The sequence below is a fragment of the Oncorhynchus gorbuscha genome, linkage group LG11 (genome assembly GCF_021184085.1).
Source record: "Oncorhynchus gorbuscha isolate QuinsamMale2020 ecotype Even-year linkage group LG11, OgorEven_v1.0, whole genome shotgun sequence".
NCBI lineage: Eukaryota > Metazoa > Chordata > Actinopteri > Salmoniformes > Salmonidae > Oncorhynchus > Oncorhynchus gorbuscha.
In genome coordinates this window covers 84,103,937-84,124,255 of record NC_060183.1, presented here as the reverse complement: position 1 = coordinate 84,124,255, position 20,319 = coordinate 84,103,937, and the positions used below count along the sequence as shown (strand labels likewise).

At 45.4% G+C, this 20,319-nt stretch overlaps 1 protein-coding gene across 1 annotated transcript in view; it reads right to left on the bottom strand.

The window, feature by feature from the left end:
- LOC123989562 (metalloprotease TIKI1-like) overlaps positions 1-20,319 on the bottom strand; it is a 168,359-nt gene that overhangs the window by 35,678 nt on the left and 112,362 nt on the right. The window contains exon 5 of the mRNA XM_046290676.1: positions 9,584-9,674. Coding sequence (XP_046146632.1) covers positions 9,584-9,674 — 91 coding nt within the window. The remainder of the gene's footprint in view (positions 1-9,583; positions 9,675-20,319) is intronic.

Sequence of the window (20,319 nt, the reverse complement as noted above, 5' to 3'; positions counted from 1 at the left end):
TGTAAGGTGTATAAAGGTGTGTAAAGGTGTATAAAGGTGTGTAAGGTGTATAAAGGTGTGTAAAGGTGTATAAGGGTGTGTAAAGGTGAATAGGGGTGTGTAAAGGTGTATAAAGGTGTGTAAGGTGTATAAAGGTGTATAAAGGTGTATAAGGGTGTGTAAGGTGTATAAAGGTGTGTAAAGGTGTATAAAGGTGTATAAGGGTGTGTAAGGTGTATAAAGGTGTGTAAAGGTGTATAAAGGTGTGTAAAGGTGTATAAAGGTGTAATATAATAATAATAATAATATATGCTATTTAGCAGACGCTTTTATCCAAAGCGACTTACAGTCATGTGTGCATACATTCTATGTATGGGTGGTCCCGGGGATCGAACCCACTACCCTGGCGTTACAAGCGCCATGCTCTACCAACTGAGCTACAGAAGGACCACAGGTGTGTAAGGTGTGTAAGGTGTATAAAGGTGTATAAAGGTGTGTAAAGGTGTATAAAGGTGTATAAGGGTGTATAAAGGTGTGTAAGGTGTATACAGGTGTATAAGGGTGTATAAAGGTGTGTAAGGTGTATAAAGGTGTATAAAGGTGTATAAGGGTGTATAAAGGTGTATAAGGGTGTGTAAAGGTGTATAAAGGTGTATAAGGGTGTATAAAGGTGTATAAAGGTGTATAAAGGTGTGTAAGGGTGTATAAAGGTGTGTAAGGTGTGTAAGGGTGTATAAGGGTGTATAAAGGTGTGTAAGGTGTATAAGGGTGTATAAAGGTGTATAAAGGTGTATAAGGGTGTATAAGGGTATATAAAGGTGTGTAAGGTGTATAAAGGTGTGTAAGGGTGTATAAAGGTGTGTAAGGTGTGTAAGGGGTGTAAGGTGTATAAAGGTGTATAAGGGTGTATAAAGGTGTGTAAGGTGTATAAAGGTGTGTAAAGGTGTGTAAAGGTGTATAAAGGTGTATAAGGGTGTATAAAGGTGTGTAAGGGTGTATAAGGGTGTATAAAGGTGTGTAAGGTGTATAAGGGTGTATAAAGGTGTATAAAGGTGTATAAGGGTGTATAAAGGTGTATAAAGGTGTGTAAAGGTGTATAAAGGTGTGTAAGGTGTATAAATGTGTGTAAGGGTGTATAAAGGTGTGTAAGGTGTGTAAGGGGTGTAAGGTGTATAAGGGTGTATAAAGTTGTGTAAGGTGTATAAAGGTGTGTAATGTGTATAAAGGTGTGTAAAGGTGTATAAAGGTGTGTAATGTGTATAAAGGTGTGTAAAGGTGTATAAAGGTGTATAAGGGTGTATAAAGGTGTGTAAGGTGTATAAAGGTGTGTAAGGGTGTGTAAGGGTGTATAAGGGTGTATAAGGGTGTATAAAGGTGTGTAAGGGTGTATAAGGGTGTATAAGGGTGTATAAGGGTGTATAAAGGTGTGTAAGGGTGTATAAGGTGTGTAAGGGTGTAAAAGGTTTATACGGGTGTATAAGATGGTAAAGGTGTACAAGGGTGTATATTAGGCTATGTACTACCTACATAGCCTAATGTTCCCCATGTCTACATAAGTCTATATTAGGGGGTATTAATAAGGGTTAATTTTAATGTAGTAATGAGCTGTAGAAATATGAATATTTTAGCAGAGAATGAGTTAAATAAAAGGGTTAATTGCGGCAGAATTTTCAGATGATTTGCAGACAACATTTTTCAAAACAGTCCGAGCAGAACGGAGCAGACATCTGGTTCTGGTTCACGGGTGGAATTACACCAACTAGGAGAAGTGTGCATACTGGGGAATTATTTCCAATTGAAATCCAGTTAGGGAAACAGAGAGACAAAAATAAAGAAATCCCACGCAGGCCTCGGGGTTGGCTGCAGTATGAATCACACAGGCCTCAGGGTTGGCTGCAGTATGAATCACACAGGCCTCAGGGGGTTGGCTGCAGTATGAATCACACAGGCCTCGGGGTTGGCTGCAGTATGAATCACACAGGCCTCAGGGGGTTGGCTGCAGTATGAATCACACAGGCCTCAGGGGGTTGGCTGCAGTATGAATCACACAGGCCTCAGGGGGTTGGCTGCAGTATGAATCACACAGGCCTCAGGGGGTTGGCTGCAGTATGAATCACACAGGCCTCAGGGGGTTGGCTGCAGTATGAATCACACAGGCCTCGGGGTTGGCTGCAGTATGAATCACACAGGCCTCGGGGTTGGCTGCAGTATGAATCACACAGGCCTCAGGGGGTTGGCTGCAGTATGAATCACACAGGCCTCGGGGTTGGCTGCAGTATGAATCACACAGGCCTCGGGGTTGGCTGCAGTATGAATCACACAGGCCTCAGGGGGTTGGTTGCAGTATGAATCACACAGGCCTCAGGGGGTTGGCTGCAGTATGAATCACACAGGCCTCGGGGTTGGCTGCAGTATGAATCACACAGGCCTCGGGGTTGGCTGCAGTATGAATCACACAGGCCTCGGGGTTGGCTGCAGTATGAATCACACAGGCCTCTGTACATCTCTCTGTATATATATCCAGAGAGAGAGGGAGGAGGGGTAGTCAGAAGAGAGAGGGAGGAGGGGTAGTCAGAGAGAGAGGGAGGAGGGGTAGTCAGAGAGAGAGCGAGGAGGGGTAGTCAGAGAGAGAGGGAGGAGGGGTAGTCAGAGAGAGAGAGAGAGGGGAGGGGTAGTCAGAAGGACAGAGGAAGGAGGGGTAGTCAGAGAGAGAGAGGAGGGGTAGTCAGAGGGAGAGAGAGAGGAAGGAGGGGTAGTGAGAGAGAAAGAGAGAGGAAGGAGGGCAGTCAGAGAGAGAGAGGAGGGGTAGTTAGAAAGAGAGAGGAAGGAGGGGTAGAGGAAGGTGGGGTAGAGGAAGGAGGGGTAGTCGGAGGGAGAGAGGAAGGAGGGGTAGTCAGAGAGAGAGAGGAAGGAGGAGTAGTCGGAGGGAGAGAGGAAGGAGGAGTAGTCAGAGGGAGAGAGGAAGGAGGAGTAGTCAGAGGGAGAGAGAGAAGAATATGCCATTTAGCAGACGCTTTTATCCAAAGCGACTTACAGTCATGTGTGCATACATTCTACGTATGGGTGGTCCCGGGGATCGAACCCACTACCCTGGCGTTACAAGCGCCATGCTCTACCAACTGAGCTACAGAAGGACCACAAGAGAGGGGAGGTGTAGTCAGAAGGACAGAGGAAGGAGGGGTAGTCAGAGAGAGGAGGGGTAGTCAGAGGGAGAGAGGAAGGAGGGGTAGTCAGAGAGAGAGGAAGGAGGGGTAGTCAGAGGGAGAGAGGAAGGAGGGGTAGTCAGAGGGAGAGAGGAAGGAGGGGTAGTCAGAGGGAGAGGAAGGAGGAGTAGTCGGAGGGACAGAGGGAGGAGGGATAGTCAGAGGACGGAGGGGTAGTCAGAGGGAGAGAGGAAGGAGGGGTAGTCAGAGGGAGAGGAAGGAGGGGTAGTCAGAGGGAGAGAGGAAGGAGGGGTAGTCAGAGGGAGAGGAAGGAGGGGTAGTCAGAGAGAGAGAGAGGAAGGAGGGGTAGTCAGAGAGAGAGAGGAAGGAGGGGTAGTCAGAGGGAGAGGAAGGAGGGGTAGTCAGAGGGAGAGAGGAAGGAGGGGTAGTCAGAGGGAGAGGAAGGAGGAGTAGTCGGAGGGACAGAGGGAGGAGGGATAGTCAGAGGACGGAGGGGTAGTCAGAGGGAGAGAGGAAGGAGGGGTAGTCAGAGGGAGAGGAAGGAGGGGTAGTCAGAGGGAGAGAGGAAGGAGGGGTAGTCAGAGGGAGAGGAAGGAGGGGTAGTCAGAGAGAGAGAGGAAGGAGGGGTAGTCAGAGAGAGAGAGGAAGGAGGGGTAGTCAGAGGGAGAGGAAGGAGGGGTAGTCAGAGGGAGAGAGGAAGGAGGGGTAGTCAGAGGGAGAGGAAGGAGGAGTAGTCGGAGGGACAGAGGGAGGAGGGATAGTCAGAGGACGGAGGGGTAGTCAGAGGGAGAGAGGAAGGAGGGGTAGTCAGAGGGAGAGGAAGGAGGAGGAGTCGGAGGGACAGAGGGAGGAGGGATAGTCAGAGGACGGAGGGGTAGTCAGAGGGAGAGAGGAAGGAGGGGTAGTCAGAGGGAGAGGAAGGAGGGGTAGTCAGAGAGAGAGAGGAAGGATGGATAGGCAGGAAGGAGAGGAGGGGTTGTCAGAGAGAGAGAAGATGGATAGTCAGAGGGAGAGAGAGAGAGAAAGGAGGGGTAGTCAGAGGGAGAGAGGGAGAGAGAGAGAGAGAGAGAGAGAGAGAGAGAGAGAGAGAGAGAGAGAGAGAGAGAGAGAGAGAGAGAGAGAGAAAGGAGGGGTAGTTAGAGAGAGAGAGAAAGGAGGGGTAGTCAGAGAGAGAGAGAGAGAGAGATAGAGAGAAAGGAGGGGTAGTCAGAGGGAGAGAGAGAGAGAGAGAGAGAAAGGAGGAGTAGTCAGAGAGAGAGAGGGAGAGAGAGAGAGAGAGAGAGAGAGAGAAAGGAGGGGTAGTCAGAGGGAGAGAGAGAGAACGGATGGGTAGTCAGAGAGAGAGAGAAAGGAGGGGTATGTACAGACTCAGTGAGCATAGCCGTACTATTGAGAAAGGCTGCAGTAGGCAGACCTGGCTCTCAAGAGAAGACGGGCTATGTGCTCACTGCCCACAAAATGAGGTGGAAACTGAGCTGCACTTCCACCTGCCAAATGTATAACCATATTAGAGAGACATATTTCCGTCAGATTACACAGATCCACAAATAATTCGAAAACAAATCCAATTCTGATAAACTTCCATATCTACTGGGTGAAATACCACAGTGTGCCATCACAGCAGCAAGATTTGTGACCTGTTGCCACAAGAAAAGGGCAACCAGTGAAGAACAGACACTGTCATGGCATTGGCCTGAGGGGGGAGGTTTATGACCCCCATAAAATACCTTTCTCAGTTTTCCTCTCTCTACCGATGTGACTATTGAAAATCCCTTTGTTAACATAGAGAGTCTGGTAACATCAAAAGTTGGTAAACTGAACCATATTTGGGTAATCCTACCAGTTGAAAATATGCGTTGGGACTTAATGAATATGACATCAGTTCAGTTGGTGCCTGAGACATGATTACTGATGATAGGATGACATAAACTGTATCTTGGAAAGTCTACACATTCTAGTTATCAGATTCACATGGAATTTTGTATGATTTAAATGTTTAAATATGAAACTATTTGTGTAAAGATGAAATGTAATTTTAGCTCCTAAATGAGAGAATTAGTTTAGTGAACTATGCTCAACTCAGTGACCCCGCACATGTGAACAGATACTGGTTGTAAAACTAAGAAACACGGCCCTCTCTCCCAATCCCATATAAGCCTCTTTACGAAAATGTAACGATCTGTTCCAAGGACGTGAGGACTTACCATGCCCACGTTGAAAGGACAAAGACCACCTACAGAACTAAGCCAACCTCAGCAAGAACCTAACGAAATTGGTATCAAATTACAAAAAGGTGAAAGTGACGACCTACACGCCGGGAGGATACATTTTGACGATACCAGACAGAATATAGCATGAGCTTAAAAGTATGGCATCTTGGTATGAACTTTGAACTCTTATTCACTCCAGAAGTGAAACCTCCTAGCCGTTGAGTTAGCAGCAGTCGCCGTAAACGTGGGCTAGGAAAGGACGGACGACGTATCCAGTCTAACACGCACAACGATACTACAGCATATCCAGTTTACCACCAGAGGCATTCTTCCCATCTACCGAAGCGCAGCTCAGAGTAAATATTTTTTACATTTTCCTTTTTCAAATGGGCGGTCATTTAGAATGCATAAGATGTATTTACGATAGCACAGCTGAATGAATGCATAAGATACTGTATTTACGATAGCATAGCTGAATGAATGCATAAGATACTGTATTTACGATAGCATAGCTGAATGAATGCATAAGATACTGTATTTACGATAGCATAGCTGAATGAATGCATAAGACACTGTATTTACGATAGCATAGCTGCCTACGGCCCGATAGAGACACAAAACCTTTTTGCTCCTCAGTCTTCCCGCTCTTTCACTCAAAACCCAACCCCCTTTCTTTGTGTAACCAGCTGTCATATCTGTTCTGTCCTCTAGGGGTGTTTTCCTTTATGACATCCTTTGTAATCAATGTATGATTCATTCTGTGTAGATGTAATTCTGTGTGATTATTTAGGTATGTAGTAAATAAATAATTTAACCAAATTTTGTATTGCTGATTCAACTTGTTAGCCTGGGTTCGTGAAGATAACCAAGAATTTACAACTTTCAGATGAGACTAAATAAGGTGACGATTAAATATGGACTGCTATCGAGGTAAAAGATAACTAGGTCTTTAAGAGTTTATTCGGAAGATAACAGCTCTATAAACATTCCTTCGTGGTGCCCCGACTACCTAGTTAATTACATTTACATGATTAGCTCAATCAGGTAATATTAATTACGGAGACATTATTTTATAGAATAGCATGTCATATCACTTTATCCGGCATAAACAAAAACACGACAACCCCACTGTAAATACAACCTAAATTTACGTTTACTTGTTTATTTTGTTTATTATGTTTATTTATTTTCCCTTTTGTACTTAAACTATTTATACATCGTTACAACACTGTATTTGGACATAATATGACATTTGTAATGTCTTTATTCCTTTGGAAGTTCTGTGAGTGTAATGTTTACTGTTCATTTTATATAGATTATTTAACTTTTGTTGTTGTTTGTTTATTTGCTTTGACATATCTTTCCCATGACAATAAAGTCCCTTGAATTGAAATTGAATTTAGAGAGAGAAAGATCGAGCGAGAGAGAAAGAGAGAGAGACAGAGAGAGGGTAGGTGGAGGGGTAGTCAGAGGTAGAGAAGGATAGAGATTGAGAGAAACTGAATAATATTAAGAAATTATATAGATGGAGGAAAGTAGTGTAGAAACCTAACAAAAAAAGAGACCCTAAAAAATCTCAAATAGAAAACCGAAGAAAATTAACAATAATGACAAATGGTTTAATGAAGAATGCAAAAATCTAAGAAAGATACTGAGAAACCTGTCCAACCAAAAACATAGAGACCCGGAAAACCTGAGTCTACGCCTTCACTATGGTGAATCACTAAAACAACACAGAAATACACTATGGAAAAAGAAGGAACAGCACATCAGAAATCAGCTCAATGAAATTGAAGAATCCATAGAATCTAACCACTTCTGGGAAAATTGGAAAACACTAAACAAACAACAACACAAAGAATTATCTATCCAAAATGGAGACGTATGGGTAAACCACTTCTCCAATCTTTTTGGCTCTATAACAAAGAACAAACAGCAAAAACATATACATGATCAAATACAGATCTTAGAATCAACTATTAAAGACTACCAGAACCCACTGGATTCAACCTGTGGAATCCACTGGATTCTCTAATTACCTTGGATGAACTATTAAAGATGACCAGAACCCACTGGATTCTCCAAGTACCTTGGATGAACTACAGGACAACATTACAAACCCTCCAAACCAAAAAGGCCTGTGGTGTCGATGGTATCCTCAATGAAATGATCAAATATACAAACAACAAATTCCAATTGGCTTAAACACTTTAACATCATCCTCAGCTCTGGAATCTTCCACAATCCACAAAAGAGGAGATATATTTGACCCCAATAACTACCGTGGGATGTGCGTCAACAGCAACCTTGGGAAAATCCTCAGCATTATCATTAACAGCAGACTCATACATTTCCTCAGTGTAAACAATGTACTGAGCAAATGTCAAATTAGATTTTTAACAAATTACAACAGACCACGTATTCACCCTGCACACCCTAATTGACAAACAAACAAAACAAAACAAAGGCAAAGTCTTCTCATGCTTTGTTGATTTCAAAAAAGCCTTCGACTCAATTTGGCATGAGGGTCTGACACAAACTGATGGAAAGTGGTGTTGGGGGTAAAACATACGACATTATAAAATCCATGTACACAAACAACAAGTGTGCGGTTAAAATGGGCAAAAAACACACACATTTCTTCACACAGAGTCGTGGGGTTAGACAGGGATGCAGCTTAAGCCCCACCCTCTTCAACATATATATCAACGAATTGGCGCGGGCACCAGAAAAGTCTGCAGCACCCGGCCTCACCCTGCTAGAATCTAAGGTCTGTCTGCTGTTTGCTGATGATCTGGTGCTTCTTCAAAAAACACATATATTCCCACATATCTTCCCACAGGGCCTTGAGGTGAGACAGGGATGCAGCTTAAGCCCCACCCTCTTCTACATAAATATCAACGAATTACATACCTCGGCCTAAACATCAGCGCCACAGGTCACTTCCACAAAGCTGTGAACGATCTGAGAGACAAGGCAAGAAGGGCATTCTATGCCATCAAAAGAAACATACATTTCAACATATCAATTAGGATTTGGCTAAAAATACTTGAATCAGTTATATAACCCATTGCCCTTTATGGTTGTGAGGTCTGGGGTCCGCTCACCAACCAAGACTTCACAAAATGGGACAAACACCAAATTGAGACTGCACGCAGAATTCTGCAAAAATATCCTCCGTGTACAACGTAGAAGACCAAATAATGCATGCAGAGCAGAATTAGTCCGATACCCACTAATTATCAAAATCCAGAAAAGAGCTGTTAAATTCTACAACCACCTAAAAGGAAGCGATTCCCAAACCTTCCATAACAAAGCCACCACCTACAGAGAGATGAACCTGGAGAAGAGTCCCCTAAGCAAGCTGGTCCTGGGGCTCTGTTCACAAACACAAACAGACCCCACAGAGCCCCAGGACAGCAGCACAATTAGACCCAAACAAATCATAAGAAAACAAAAAGATAATTGCTTAACACATTGGAAAGAATTAACAAAAAAACAGAGCAAACTAGAATGCTATCTGGCCCTAAAACGAGAGTACACAGCGGCAGAATACCTGACCACTGTGACTGACCCAAACTTAAGGAAAGCTTTGACTATGTACAGACTCAGTAGCATAGCCTTGCTTTTGAGAAAGGCCGCCGTAGGCAGACATGGCTCTCAAGAGAAGACAGGCTATGTGCTCACTGCCCACAAAATGAGGTGGAAACTGAGCTGCACTTCCTCACCTCCTGTCCAATGTATGACCATATTAGAGAGACATATTTCCCTCAGATTACACAGATCCACAAAGAATTGTGAAGAACAAACACCATTGTAAATATTTATGCTGATTTATTTTCCCCTTTTGTACATTAACAATTTGCTCATTATTACAACACTGTATTTGGACATAATATGACATTTGTAATGTCTTTATTCCATTGGAACTTTTGTGAGTGTAATGTTTACTGTTCATTTTATAATTTAATTTTAGTTTAATTCACTTTTGTTTATTATCTCTTTCACTTCCTTTGACAACAATAACAATATGTTTCCAATAAACAATAATAAACAAGAATAATAATAATAATAGACAATAAAGCCCCTTCAATTGAAATGAAATTGAAATGAAATTGAATTGAGAGCGAGAGAAGAGTACGAGAGGGTGGTATAAAACGAGGGTAGATCCTGGGGAGGGTAGAGAGGCGGGTGGTGTGTTGGTGAGGACAGCGAGGTGTGTATCGTTACCTGCTAAGGGGCTGCCCTGCAGGAGTGTGCTCCACTTCATAGCCCTGACTCCTCAGCACATCAATCACTGTGTTGTTGCCCAGGAAGTGACCTGCAATATAAACACAGTTCAATGTTTCAGTCTCTGTTTCAGTCTCTGTTTCAGTCTCTGTTTCAGTCTCTGTTTCAGTCTCTGCTTCAGTCTCTGTTTCAGTCTCTGTTTCAGTCTCTGTTTCAGTCTCCCTGCGAGACACAGACAGCAGTCTAACCGTGTCACTCAGTGTGCGTCACAGACGGCATGCTATTCCCTTTATAGTGCACTACTTTTAATCAGATTAACCAGATCACCATGGTCACTACATAGGGAATAGGATATGAGTAGTGAAGAGAAAGAGAGAGAGGAGATGAGTAGTGAAGAGAGAGAGAGGAGATGAGTAGTGGAGAGAGAGAGAGGAGATGAGTAGTGGAGAGAGAGAGAGGAGATGAGTAGTGGAGAGAGAGAGAGGAGATGAGTAGTGGAGAGAGAGAGAGGAGATGAGTAGTGAGAGAGAGATGAGTGAGTGGAGAGAGAGAGAGAGGAGATGAGTAGTGGAGAGAGAGAGAGAGATGAGTAGTGAGAGAGAGAGAGAGGAGATGAGTAGTGAGAGAGAGAGAGAGAGGAGAGAGAGAGATGAGTAGTGGAGAGAGAGATGAGGAGATGAGTAGTGAGAGAGAGAGAGAGGAGATGAGTAGTGGAGAGAGAGAGAGAGGAGATGAGTAGTGAAGAGAGAGAGAGGAGATGAGTAGTGAGAGAGAGAGAGAGAGGAGATGAGTAGTGAAGAGAGAGAGAGAGGAGATGAGTAGTGGAGAGAGAGAGAGAGGAGATGAGTAGTGAAGAGAGAGAGAGAGAGGAGATGAGTAGTGAGAGAGAGAGAGAGATGAGAGAGAGAGAGAGATGAGTAGAGAGAGAGAGAGAGAGGAGATGAGTAGAGAGAGAGAGAGAGAGGAGATGAGTAGTGAGAGAGAGAGAGGAGATGAGTAGTGAGAGAGAGAGAGAGAGGAGATGAGTGGAGAGAGAGGAGAGATGAGTAGAGAGAGAGAGAGGAGATGAGTAGTGAAGAGAGAGAGAGAGGAGATGAGTAGTGGAGAGAGAGAGAGAGGAGATGAGTAGTGGAAGAGAGAGAGAGAGAGAGAGAGTGATGAGTAGTGGAGAGAGAGAGAGAGAGAGGAGATGAGTAGTGAGAGAGAGAGAGAGGAGATGAGTAGTGAGAGAGAGAGAGAGAGATGAGTAGTGAAGAGAGAGATGAGTAGTGAAGAGAGAGAGAGAGGAGATGAGTAGTGGAGAGAGAGAGAGGAGATGAGTAGTGGAGAGAGAGAGGAGATGAGTAGTGAAGAGAGAGAGGAGATGAGTAGTGAAGAGAGAGAGAGAGGAGATGAGTAGTGAGAGAGAGAGAGAGGAGATGAGTAGTGAAGAGAGAGAGAGAGGAGAGAGAGATGAGTAGTAGGAGAGAGAGAGAGATGAGTAGTGAGAGAGAGGAGATGAGTAGTGAGAGAGAGAGAGTGGAGAGAGAGAGAGGAGATGAGTAGTGAGAGAGAGAGAGAGAGAGAGGAGATGAGTAGATGAGTAGGAGAGAGAGAGAGAGGAGATGAGTAGTGATGAGAGTGGAGAGAGGAGATGAGTAGTGAGAGAGAGAGAGGAGATGAGTAGTGGAGAGAGAGAGAGGAGATGAGTAGTGAAGAGAGAGAGAGGAGATGAGTAGTGAAGAGAGAGAGAGAGGAGATGAGTAGTGAAGAGAGAGAGAGAGGAGATGAGTAGTGGAGAGAGAGAGAGAGGAGATGAGTAGTGAAGAGAGAGAGAGAGAGGAGATGAGTAGTGGAGAGAGAGAGAGAGAGAGAGGAGATGAGAGATGAGTAGTGGAGAGAGAGAGAGGAGATGAGTAGTGGAGAGAGAGAGAGAGAGAGAGAGATGAGAGAGAGAGAGGAGATGAGTAGTGGAGAGAGAGAGAGGAGATGAGTAGTGGAGAGAGAGAGAGGAGATGAGTAGTGAAGAGAGAGAGAGAGAGGAGATGAGTAGTGAAGAGAGAGAGAGAGGAGATGAGTAGTGGAGAGAGAGAGAGAGGAGATGAGTAGTGAAGAGAGAGAGAGAGGAGATGAGTAGTGGAGAGAGAGAGAGGAGATGAGTAGTGAAGAGAGAGAGGAGATGAGTAGTGGAGAGAGAGAGAGGAGATGAGTAGTGAAGAGAGAGAGAGGAGATGAGTAGTGAAGAGAGAGAGGAGATGAGTAGTGAGAGAGAGAGAGAGGAGATGAGTAGTGGAGAGAGAGAGAGGAGATGAGTAGTGGAGAGAGAGAGAGGAGAGGAGATGAGTAGTGAGAGAGAGAGAGGAGATGAGTAGAGAGAGAGAGGAGATGAGTAGTGAAGAGAGAGAGAGGAGATGAGTAGTGAAGAGAGAGAGAGGAGATGAGTAGTGGAGAGAGAGAGAGGAGATGAGTAGTGAGAGAGAGAGAGGAGATGAGTAGTGAGAGAGAGAGAGGAGATGAGTAGTGAAGAGAGAGAGAGGAGATGAGTAGTGAAGAGAGAGAGGAGATGAGAGATGAGTAGTGGAGAGAGAGGAGAGATGAGTAGTGGAGAGAGAGAGAGAGGAGATGAGTAGTGAAGAGAGAGATGAGTAGTGAGATGAGTAGTGAAGAGAGAGAGAGAGGAGATGAGTAGTGAAGAGAGAGAGAGGAGATGAGTAGTGGAGAGAGAGAGGAGATGAGTAGTGAAGAGAGAGAGAGAGAGAGAGTAGTGGAGAGAGAGAGGAGAGTAGTGAGAGAGAGAGGAGAGAGGAGATGAGTGTGAAGAGAGAGGAGATGAGTAGTGGAGAGAGAAGAGGAGATGAGTAGAGAGAGAGAGGAGATGAGTAGTGGAGAGAGAGAGAGAGATGAGTAGTGAGAGAGAGAGAGAGAGAGGAGATGAGTAGTGGAGAGAGAGAGAGGAGATGAGTAGTGAAAGAGAGAGGAGATGAGTAGAGAGGAGATGAGTAGTGAGAGAGAGAGAGGAGATGAGTAGTGAGAGAGAGAGAGAGAGAGGAGATGAGAGAGAGAGGAGATGAGTAGTGATGAGTAGTGGAGAGAGAGAGGAGATGAGTAGTGAAGAGAGAGAGAGAGTGAGATGAGAGATGAGAGTAGTGAAGAGAGGAGATGAGTAGTGAAGAGAGAGAGAGAGATGGTGAATGAGAGAGAGGAGATGAGTAGTAGAGAGAGAGAGAGGAGATGAGTAGTGAAGAGAGAGGAGATGAGTAGTGAGAGAGAGAGGAGATGAGTAGTGGAAGAGAGAGAGAGGAGTAGTGGATGAGAGAGAGAGATGAGAGTGAGAGAGAGAGAGAGATGAGAGTAGTGAGAGAGGAGATGAGTAGAGAGAGGAGGAGAGAGATGAGTAGTGGAGAGATGAGTAGAGAGAGATGAGTAGATGAGTAGTGAAGAGAGAGAGGAGATGAGTAGTGGAGAGAGAGGAGATGAGAGAGAGAGAGGAGATGATGAGTAGTGGAGAGAGAGAGAGAGATGAGTAGTGGAGAGGAGATGAGTAGTGGAGAGAGTGGAGAGAGAGGAGATGAGTAGTGGAGAAGAGAGAGAGAGAGAGAGAGATGAGTGAGAGAGAGAGAGAGGAGATGAGTAGTGAAGAGAGAGAGGAGATGAGTGAGTAGAAGTGGAGATGAGTAGTGAAGAGAGAGAGAGAGGAGATGAGTAGAGGATATGAGTAGTGAAGAAGAGAGAGAGGAGATGAGTGAAGATGAGTAGTGGAGAGAGAGAGAGGAGAGTAGTGGAGAGAGAGAGAGAGGAGAGGAGAGTAGTGAAAGAGAGAGAGAGAGAGAGAGAGAGGAGATGAGTAGTGAGAGATGAGTGAAGAGAGAGAGAGAGGAGATGAGTGGAGAGAGAGAGGAGATAGTGGAGAGAGAGAGAGAGAGAGAGGAGATGAGTAGTGGAGAGAGAGAGAGAGATGAAGAGAGAGAGGAGAGATGAGTAGTGGAGAGAGAGAGAGAGAGGAGATGAGTAGTGGAGAGAGAGAGGAGATGAGTAGTGAGAGAGAGAGAGAGGAGATGAGTAGTGGAGAGAGAGAGAGAGAGGAGATTATGAGAGAGTAGTGAAGAGAGAGAGAGAGGAGATGATGAGTAGTAGAGAGAGAGAGAGAGGAGATGAGTAGTGAAGAGAGAGAGAGATGAGAGATGGAGAGAGAGAGAGGAGATAGTAAGAGAGAGATGAGAGATGAGTAGTGAGTAGTGAAGAGAGGAGATGAGTAGTGAAGAGTGAGAGGAGATGAGTAGTGAAGAGAGAGGAGATGAGAGAGAAGAGAGTAGTGAGAGAGGAGAGAGAGAGGAGATGAGTAGTGAAGAAGGAGAGAGGAGATGAGTAGTGGAGAGAGAGAAGAGAGAGAGAGAGGAGATGAGTAGTGGAGAGAGAGAGAGAGGAGATGAGTAGTGAAGAGAGAGGAGATGAGTAGAGAGAGGATGTAGTGAAGAGAGAGAGAGAGGAGATGAGTGAAGAGAGAGAGAGGAGAGTGAAGAGAGAGAGAGAGTAGTGAGAGAGGAGATGAGTAGAGGAGAGAGTGAAGAGAGAGAGAGAGAGGAGATGAGTAGTAGTGAAGATGAGAGATGAGATGAGTAGTGAAGAGAGAGAGAGAGGAGATGAGTAGTGAAGAGAGAGAGAGAGAGAGAGAGAGGAGGAGATGAGTAGTGAAGAGAGAGAGAGGAGATGAGTAGTGAGAGAGAGAGAGATGAGTAGTGAAGAGAGAGAGGAGATGAGTAGTAGTGGAGAGAGAGAGAGTAGTGAAGAGGAGAGGAGATGAGTAGTGAAGAGAGAGATGAGTAGGAGATGAGAGAGAGAGAGGAGATGAGTAGTGGAGAGAGAGAGGAGATGAGTAGAGAGAGAGAGGAGATGAGTAGAGAGAGGAGATGAGTAGAGTGAGTAGTGGAGGAGATGAGTAGTGAGAGAGAGAGAGGAGATGAGTAGTGGAGAGAGATGAGAGGAGATGAGATAGTGAAGAGAGAGAGGAGAGAGAGAGAGGAGAGTGAGATAGTAGTGGAGAGAGAGAGAGGAGAGTGAGAGAGAGATGAGTAGTGAAGAGAGAGAGGAGATGAGTAGTGAAGAGAGAGAGGAGATGAGTAGTGAAGAGAGAGAGGAGATGAGTGAGAGAGGAGATGAGAGTGAAGAGAGAGGAGATGAGTAGTGAGAGAGAGATGAGAGTGAGAGATGAGAGAGGAGATGAGTAAGAGAGAGAGAGAGAGAGATGAGTAGTGAGAGAGAGAGAGAGGAGATGAGAGTAGTGAGAGAGAGAGGAGATGAGATGAGTAGTGAAGAGAGAGAGAGGAGATGAGTAGTGAAGAGAGAGATGAGTAGTGAAGAGAGAGGAGGATGAGAGAGTGAGAGAAGGAGAGATGAGAGGAGATGAGTAGTGAGATGAGTAGTGAAGAGAGAGAGAGAGAGAGAGAGGAGATGAAGTGAAGAGAGAGAGAGAGAGAGAGGAGATGAGTAGAGAGAGAGAGAGGAGATGAGTAGTGAGAGAGAGAGAGATGAGTAGTGAGAGAGAGAGATGAGTAGAGAGAGAGAGGAGAGAGTAGTGGAGAAGAGAGAGATGAGTAGAGAGATGAGTAGTGAGAGAGAGAGATGAGTAGTGAAGAGAGATGAGATGAGTAGTGGAGAAGAGAGAGAGAGATGGAGAGAGAGAGGAGAGTAGAGAGAGAGGAGATGAGTAGTGAAGAGAGAGAGAGGAGATAGTGGAGAGAGAGAGGAGATGAGTAGTGGAGAGAGAGAGGAGATGAGAGAGAGAGATGAGTAGTAGAGAGAGAGGAGATGAGAGGAGAGATGAGTAGTGGAGAGAGAGAGAGGAGATGAGTAGTGGAGAGAGAGAGAGAGATGAGTAGAGAGAGGAGATGAGAGGAGAGAGAGGAGAGTGGAGAGAGAGAGAGAGAGAGATGAGTAGTGAAGAGAGATGAGTAGTGGAGAGGAGATGAGAGAGAGAGAGAGAGATGAGAGAGAGAGATGAGTAGTGGAGAGAGAGATGAGTAGTGAGAGAGAGAGAGGAGATGAGTAGTGAGAGAGAGAGAGGAGATGAGTAGTGAAGAGAGAGAGGAGAGAGTGGAGAGAGAGAGGAGATGAGTAGAGAGAGAGAGAGGAGAGTAGTGAAGAGAGAGGAGATGAGTAGTGGAGAGAGAGAGAGGAGATGAGTAGTGAAGAGAGAGAGAGAGGAGATGAGTAGTGAAGAGAGAGAGGAGATGAGTAGAGAGAGAGAGATGAGTAGTGAGAGAGAGAGAGATGAGTAGAAGAGAGAGGAGATGAGTAGTGGAGAGAGAGAGAGAGATGAGAGTGAGAGAGAGAGAGGAGATGAGTAGAGAGAGGAGATGAGAGAGAGGAGATGAGTAGTGAAGAGAGAGAGAGAGAGTAGAGAGAGAGAGAGGAGATGAGTAGAGTAGTGAAGAGAGAGAGGAGATGAGTAGTGAGAGAGAGAGAGAGAGAGAGAGGAGATGAGTAGTGAAGAGAGAGAGAGAGGAGATGAGTAGTGAAGAGAGAGAGAGGAGATGAGTAGTGGAGAGAGAGAGAGATGAGTAGTGAAGAGAGAGAGAGAGGAGATGAGAGTGAGAGAGAGAGGAGATGAGTAGTGGAGAGAGAGAGAGGAGATGAGTAGTGGAGAGAGAGAGAGGAGATGAGTAGTGAGAGAGAGAGAGAGGAGATGAGTAGTGAAGAGAGAGAGAGAGGAGATGAGTAGTGAGAGAGAGAGAGAGGAGATGAGTAGTGAGAGAGAGAGGAGATGAGTAGTGTGGAGAGAGAGAGGAGATGAGTAGTGAGAGAGAGAGAGAGGAGATGAGTAGTGAGAGAGAGAGAGAGGAGATGAGTAGTGGAGAGAGAGAGAGAGATGAGGAGATGAGAGTGAAGAGAGAGAGAGGAGATGAGTAGTGAAGAGAGAGAGGAGATGAGTAGTGAGAGAGAGAGAGAGGAGATGAGTAGTGAGAGAGAGAGAGAGGAGATGAGTAGTGAGAGAGAGAGAGGAGATGAGTAGTGGAGAGAGAGAGAGGAGATGAGTAGTGAGAGAGAGAGAGGAGATGAGTAGTGGAGAGAGAGAGGAGATGAGTAGTGGAGAGAGAGAGGAGATGAGTAGTGGAGAGAGAGAGGAGATGAGTAGTGAGAGAGAGAGGAGATGAGTAGTGGAGAGAGAGAGAGATGAGTAGTGAAGAGATGAGAGAGATGAGTAGTGAGAGAGAGAGAGGAGATGAGTAGTGGAAGAGAGAGAGAGAGAGTGAGATGAGTAGTGAGAGAGAGAGAGAGGAGATGAGTAGTGAAGAGAGAGAGTGAAGAGAGGAGATGAGTAGAGATGAGAGAGAGAGAGATGAGAGATGAGAGAGTGAGAAGAGAGAGAGGAGATGAGTAGTGGAGAGAGAGAGAGGAGATGAGTAGTGGAGAGAGAGAGAGGAGATGAGTAGTGAAGAGAGAGAGAGAGGAGATGAGTAGTGAGATGAGTAGTGAAGAGAGAGAGAGAGGAGATGAGTAGTGGAGAGAGAGAGAGGAGATGAGTAGTGGAGAGAGAGAGAGGAGATGAGTAGTGAGTAGTGAGTAGAGAGAGAGAGAGGAGATGAGTAGTGGAGAGAGAGAGGAGATGAGTAGAGATGAGTAGTGGAGAGAGAGAGAGAGGAGATGAGTAGTGAAGAGAGAGAGAGAGGAGATGAGTAGTGAGAGAGAGAGGAGATGAGTAGAGAGAGAGGAGAGTGGAGAGAGAGAGTAGATGAGTAGAGAGAGAGAGAGAGGAGATGAGTAGTGAGAGAGAGAGAGAGAGGAGATGAGTAGTGGAGAGAGAGAGAGGAGATGAGTAGTGGAGAGAGAGAGAGGAGATGAGTAGTGAAGAGAGAGAGAGAGGAGATGAGTAGTGGAGAGAGAGAGAGAGAGGAGATGAGTAGTGGAGAGAGAGAGAGGAGATGAGTAGTGAAGAGAGAGAGAGAGGAGATGAGTAGTGAGAGAGAGAGAGAGGAGATGAGTAGTGGAGAGAGAGAGAGAGGAGATGAGTAGTGAGAGAGAGAGAGGAGATGAGTAGTGAGAGAGAGAGAGGAGATGAGTAGTGAAGAGAGAGATGAGAGAGAGAGGAGATGAGTAGTGGAGAGAGAGAGGAGATGAGAGATGAGTGGAGAGAGAGAGGAGATGAGTAGTGAGAGAGAGAGAGAGATGAGTAGTGGAGAGAGAGAGGAGATGAGTAGTGGAGAGAGAGAGGAGATGAGTAGTGAGAGAGAGAGAGAGGAGATGAGTAGTGAATGAGAGAGAGAGAGGAGATGAGTAGTGGAGAGAGAGAGGAGATGAGTAGAGAGAGAGAGAGAGAGAGGAGATGAGTAGTGAGTAGAGAGAGAGAGAGAGATGAGAGTGAGAGAGTGAGTAGAGAGAGAGAGAGGAGATGAGTAGTGAAGAGAGAGAGAGAGAGGAGATGAGTAGTGGAGAGAGAGGAGATGAGTAGTGAAGAGAGAGAGGAGATGAGTAGTGAGAGAGAGAGAGGAGATGAGTAGAGAGAGAGAGAGAGAGGAGATGAGTAGTGGAGAGAGAGAGGAGATGAGTAGTGAAGAGAGAGGAGATGAGTGAAGAGAGAGAGAGGAGAGAGAGAGAGGAGATGAGTAGTGAAGAGAGAGAGAGGAGATGAGTAGTGAAGAGAGAGAGGAGATGAGTAGTGGAGAGAGAGAGGAGATGAGTAGTGGAGAGAGAGAGAGGAGATGAGTAGTGGAGAGAGAGAGAGGAGATGAGTAGTGAAAATCTACAGTTGAAAATAGTCTAATTGATCTGGTGACAAGGCTTCTTCCTGGAGTCTGTCTGCTTATTGAAAACCAAGTCATTGAAATGTAATTAACCTGTAGGATAGTTATAATTCAGTTACAATTCATCCTGAACGAGTTGACTCTCTTCGTATCACTAAAGGTGTGAAACCGCTGATGGAACATGGACTTGTATTTTATATTGAGCCGACAACCACAAACGTGTCTACTCAACCCAAAGACCATGAATAGCATCTGGGTCTGATTCAAATATACTTCATATGTACAGAAACAAACCCCCCCCCCCCAAGAACAATCATATGAAACTGATTAACATCAAGTCTTTTCCAAAGAAGAACATTTTAATTTGGAATTATAAACTAAATCAGACACGTATAATTATCACGATGTTCTGCAGAGAGAAAAACAGAAATGATGTTTTAACAGATCGTTTCTTCCTGAAATTATTGTGAAATGATGGCTGGCAGATCCACCGGGTTCATAGCAGAACTCACCTTTTAAACCTGAATGTGGTGCGAGAGGGATGAGTAGTGAAGAGAGAGAGAGGAGATGAGTAGTGAAGAGAGAGAGGAGATGAGTAGTGAAGAGAGAGAGGAGATGAGTAGTGAAGAGAGAGAGGAGATGAGTAGTGAAGAGAGAGAGGAGATGAGTAGTGAAGAGAGAGAGGAGATGAGTAGTGAAGAGAGAGAGGAGATGAGTAGTGAAGAGAGAGAGGAGATGAGTAGTGGAGATGAGTAGAGAGAGAGATGAGATGAGTAGTGAGAGAGAGAGGAGATGAGTAGTGAGAGAGAGAGAGAGGAGATGAGTAGTGAAGAGAGAGAGAGAGAGGAGATGAGATGGAGAGAGAGAGAGAGGAGATGAGTAGTGAAGAGAGAGAGGAGATGAGTAGTGAAGAGAGAGAGAGAGAGGAGATGAGTAGTGAAGAGAGAGAGAGAGGAGATGAGTAGTGAGAGAGAGAGAGAGGAGATGAGTAGTGGAGAGAGAGAGAGGAGATGAGTAGTGAAGAGAGAGAGAGAGGAGATGAGTAGTGAGAGAGAGAGAGAGGAGATGAGTAGTGAGAGAGAGAGAGAGGAGATGAGTAGTGAGAGAGAGAGAGAGGAGATGAGTAGTGGAGAGAGAGAGGAGATGAGTAGTGGAGAGAGAGAGAGAGATGAGTAGTGAGAGAGAGAGGAGATGAGTAGTGAGAGAGAGAGAGGAGATGAGTAGTGAGAGAGAGAGAGGAGATGAGTAGAGAAGAGAGAGAGAGAGGAGATGAGTAGTGAAGAGAGAGAGAGAGGAGATGAGTAGTGGAGAGAGAGAGAGGAGATGAGTAGTGAGAGAGAGAGGAGATGAGTAGTGAAGAGAGAGAGGAGATGAGTAGTGAAGAGAGAGAGAGGAGATGAGTAGTGAGAGAGAGAGAGAGGAGATGAGTAGTGGAGAGAGAGAGAGGAGATGAGTAGTGAAGAGAGAGAGAGAGGAGATGAGTAGAGAGAGAGAGAGATGAGAGTGAAGAGAGAAGAGAGAGAGAGAGAGGAGATGAGTAGTGAAGAGAGAGAGAGGAGATGAGTAGTGAGAGAGAGAGAGAGGAGATGAGTAGTGGAGAGAGAGAGAGGAGATGAGTAGTGAGAGAGAGAGGAGATGAGTAGTGGAGAGAGAGAGGAGATGAGTAGTGGAGAGAGAGAGAGGAGATGAGTAGTGAGAGAGAGAGGAGATGAGTAGTGGAGAGAGAGAGAGGAGATGAGTAGTGGAGAGAGAGAGAGAGGAGATGAGTAGTGAAGAGAGAGAGAGGAGATGAGTAGTGAGAGAGAGAGAGAGGAGATGAGTAGTGAAGAGAGAGGAGATGAGTAGTGAAGAGAGAGAGAGAGGAGATGAGTAGTGAAGAGAGAGAGAGAGGAGATGAGTAGTGAAGAGAGAGAGAGAGGAGATGAGTAGTGGAGAGAGAGAGAGAGGAGATGAGTAGTGGAGAGAGAGAGAGGAGATGAGTAGTGAAGAGAGAGAGAGAGGAGATGAGTAGTGGAGAGA